The sequence below is a fragment of the Triticum dicoccoides genome, chromosome 4A, assembly GCF_002162155.2.
Source record: "Triticum dicoccoides isolate Atlit2015 ecotype Zavitan chromosome 4A, WEW_v2.0, whole genome shotgun sequence".
Classification (NCBI taxonomy): Eukaryota; Viridiplantae; Streptophyta; class Magnoliopsida; order Poales; family Poaceae; genus Triticum; species Triticum dicoccoides.
In genome coordinates, this window is record NC_041386.1 from 699,382,050 (window position 1) to 699,385,569 (window position 3,520).

Below are 3,520 nucleotides of genomic sequence, written 5' to 3' on the forward strand. Positions count from 1 at the left end.
ATTTCCGGCTTAACTTTTGTCAGGTTGCACACAAATAAATTACCGACGTAATTTTACATTGTGTGAGAGAGACCAATTTCTTTCGTTTTCTCTTCCGGTGGTTTGCAACAGTGGATCGTGGGGCTGGGCACGATGGCTTTCTTACATTTGCCTCAGTTTCTTACCTTCTGCCCAGGTTTCTTACGACCGTGGGGTGTGATGGCTGGGGTGAAGAATAAGCATTCTTCAATGTACTATCTAATCTAAGATGCAGACTACTCCCAGAAAAAAACTGTAAGAATATAGAGATGAAGCACACAAGCACGCAATGGCACAAACTGGGCCCATCATGTGAGTAACTCGCAATAATACATCAGCAACAAAAATTAGAAAAATTATTTCAACTTTGTAACTGAATTGTTCTGATGATCACCCGCTGTTGTGATTTGCGACAACCAATGTCCTGCCTATGTTGGTACATCTTGCGCGAAGCACCAATTATGCACATTGCTTCCTTTTCTGGGCCTACAGGGTCAAACAAGGCATTTGTAAGTTTCATACACATTGTCCAATGCATATCACAAAATTATTATGTGTATCACAACACATATGCAAACTATATATTAAAAGAAACTAGATGGAATTCCAAAAACGGATTTCTTTGTTCCTTTACCATGAAAGATATGAAATGTATTTGGCAAATACAGTGAAAACTGAAGAACCAAATCGGTTGCAACGAAAAGTCGTTTTTTTCGAATCTTCATTTTCAGTACCTCTTGAAGTTTTCGGAACACCGATGCCTCCATATCACTGAATCCAGTTCCATCAACGTTGCTTGCCCTCGGTTCAGATGTTGGAGCTGCGAATGCTGGTGACCCAACCAATTCTTCGATGGGAGCAACCATTAATGGGACTAGGAAGACGTTGTACACAGAATGGTTCTTCAGTGCTGTTTGCTGTTAAAATATCAACAAGAACCGTTTAGGTTAGCTGCATAACTAAAATATATGATCAAATTTAAGACAAACAATACAGCTTGGTAAAGTTCCACAACATGGACAAGTAATGACATCAGTATTGAAGCATAAATAGAGCAGGCAAGCAACATGTCATCTGTGAATAATTATTGAACATAGGCATGAGGACATAGTGAAAAATCTTAAGAACTCCTAACTTCCTGCAGATTAAAGAGCAGCTCATTATCCTGTGCCAGTTCGAGATCTACCATTTTGAGTACAAATTTCTTATGGACTCTTATCTTGCTGTGGATTAAAACAAACTCATTATCCTGTGCTAGTTCAACATCTATGATTTTGAGTAGAAATTTTGTATGGACACCTATCTTTCCGTGGGTTAAAACGAAATCATTTTCCTGTGCCAGTTCAAGATATAGTTTTGTTCCCCGGGACAGTTAAGGTGGATAAAAAATCTCCAAGACAGAAATGAAGAGATAAATGAGACTTACAGCCGCCACTTTGGAAGCCATCACAACAATTGCTGAACCCTTGCTCCTTGATTTCCTGGTCTTGATAACAATGTCTTCAACCTCGCCGAATTGCCTAAAGATCTCATCCAACTTTGCAGCAGTATAGTAATCTGCACCCCCTTCCCATGAAACCTTCAAGACCTTCCCCTTGTCAGTTTTTGTTCTGTTATCTGGGGTTCCACCCTTGTTATCTCCATGTGCCTAAAAAGAAATTTACCAAGTTGTGGTCAGGACCAATCGACAAATCTCTTGCAACATACAAATAGGCACATATCTTGCTTAATCCTAAACTTTACTTTGACGGTAGGGCAGAGAAATCTGCCAAATGCGCCTTTTCTTCAACATTAAACAAAGCTATGATGCGTGGAAGCAAGATGTTTGATGCTGAATAATCTAGACATGGTCACATGAGTACTCTGGATGATGAAATACATTTACTGTTCCTGTTTCGTATGTTAAATCCACAAATTTAGAAGTATATATACTCAACCCCACAGGCAGTCAGTTGTATACTGTTCCATATATCTAAGACTACAATTGCAATTGCGGACAGTATCCCCTTTGATCGACGATCACTCTTAAGCAATAGTGCAGGGCTACTCCAGTTTAAAGGTGCATATATCATCTTTCACATCTTCAGGTTACAGAAATTCAAAAAAAAAAATCATCATGCCATAATTTTATGATGTGTGGTGTGAAGATGTTTAATGCTGAACAATCTAGACATAATCACATAGCTACTTTGGATGGAGAAAATACTTTTGCTGATCCTGTTTTGCATGTTACCCACAATTTGTATGTTGTTTCGTCTTTGTCTGTAAGGCTATAGTAGAGCAAAACCTACCTCTGTCTGATCAAATATCACTCTTGAGAAATTGTTCAGGAGTAAGCCAGTTAAGGTGCATCATCTTGTCTTTTAGGTCTAGAGGCTACACAAAATCCCCAACATTCATCATCCCATAAGGCAACAAATTGTAAGTTGCAGCAAAAAATAGAATGCTATCAATCCAACAACAAGGAAAAGAAAACGAATTTACTAGATTCAAGGGAAAAAAAAACAGTGAGAGATTATACCGAAGTGGAAGCAGAGCCAGAGGCGACGGACTTCCTGAAGAAGTCCTCCAGCTCGCGCTTAACGTCCGCAGCCTTGCGCTTATCCTCCCGCCTGGCCAGCTGCGCGGGGTCGAAGGCCGGTCCCGCTCCCGCACGGGCAGCAAAGGCGCGCTCGCGCTCCTCCAGGTCCGACACGGCCCTGCGCCGCTTGACCCCGGTGGCGGCGGCGCGGGCGGCGGCCCCGCGGCGGGCGCGGAGGCGGGCGTCGAACTGGCGGCGGAGGGACTCGTCGCGTAGGAGCCTGTAGGAGGTGACGAGGCCCTGGAAGTCGGCGGTGGCGGCGGGGTCGTCGGGGCGCTTGTCCGGGTGCCGCAGCCGCGACTGCGCCCGGTAGGCCTTGTCGATCTGCTCGACGCTCAGCGCCTCGCCCTCCTCGCCCGACGGCAGCCGGAGCACCTCGTAGTGGTCGACGTCCGCCACCGCCGCCATGAGGGGAAGGGCGGAGGAGGGACCGGTCGGTTCGGCGAGGGCTCTCCGACGGGAAGGTAAGATGGCGCCGGCGAGATCTGGGAAGCGCCAACCCTAGAAAAGCGTGCGAGCCGGTTTGGGTTTGGGTGTGGTCGAACCCAAAACTACGGAGGGGAAGACGGTGGACACAAACTATACCTGGCCATCTGTCAGGCCGGGCTGGGCCTACCAAAGCCCGATGAAAAAAAAAGGCCCAAGCCTGGCCCGGCCCGGCCGTTGGGCCTAAAATTGGGCCTGACCCAGGCCCATCATGCTAAAAGCCCACCGGGCCTCGGGTCGGGCCTCTTCGTTAATGCGCGAATACGAAGGGCTTGGGCCCAGCCCGACCCGGCTTTCGGGCTTGAAATCTAGGCCCGAGCCCAGCCCATGGACAAGGTCGGACCAGGCTGGGTCGGGCCGGGCTGTCCATGGCCAGGTCTAACGCAAACCGACCACAACGGGGCGATCGTTAGCAAATTTGAGGGTTAGACCAAC

General features: G+C 46.8%; 1 protein-coding gene across 1 annotated transcript; it reads right to left on the reverse strand.

Annotated features, from left to right (window-relative positions):
* Positions 1 to 308: 308 nt before the first annotated feature.
* Positions 309 to 3,135, reverse strand: LOC119289769 (dnaJ homolog subfamily C member 17-like). The gene is made up of 4 exons (XM_037568992.1): positions 2,540 to 3,135; positions 1,445 to 1,666; positions 753 to 935; positions 309 to 504 (listed from the first exon to the last, which is right to left on the reverse strand). Exons 1-4 carry the CDS (start codon positions 3,005 to 3,007, stop codon positions 478 to 480), a joined length of 900 nt encoding a protein of 299 aa, XP_037424889.1. The 5' UTR covers positions 3,008 to 3,135; the 3' UTR covers positions 309 to 477.
* Between the last annotated feature and the right edge of the window lie 385 nt (positions 3,136 to 3,520).

What these genes read in the sequence shown, in the direction of transcription:
- LOC119289769 (XM_037568992.1), bottom strand. Translation starts at nt 3,007, where the DNA reads ATGGCGGCGGTGGCGGACGTCGACCACTACGAGGTGCTCCGGCTGCCG. An exon ending in TGGCTTCCAAAGTGGCGGCT is followed by an intron (nt 936 to 1,444) that starts GTAAGTCTCATT and finishes ATATTTTAACAG; the next exon opens with CAAACAGCACTGAAGAACCA. An exon ending in TGTTCCGAAAACTTCAAGAG is followed by an intron (nt 505 to 752) that starts GTACTGAAAATG and finishes TTGACCCTGTAG; the next exon opens with GCCCAGAAAAGGAAGCAATG.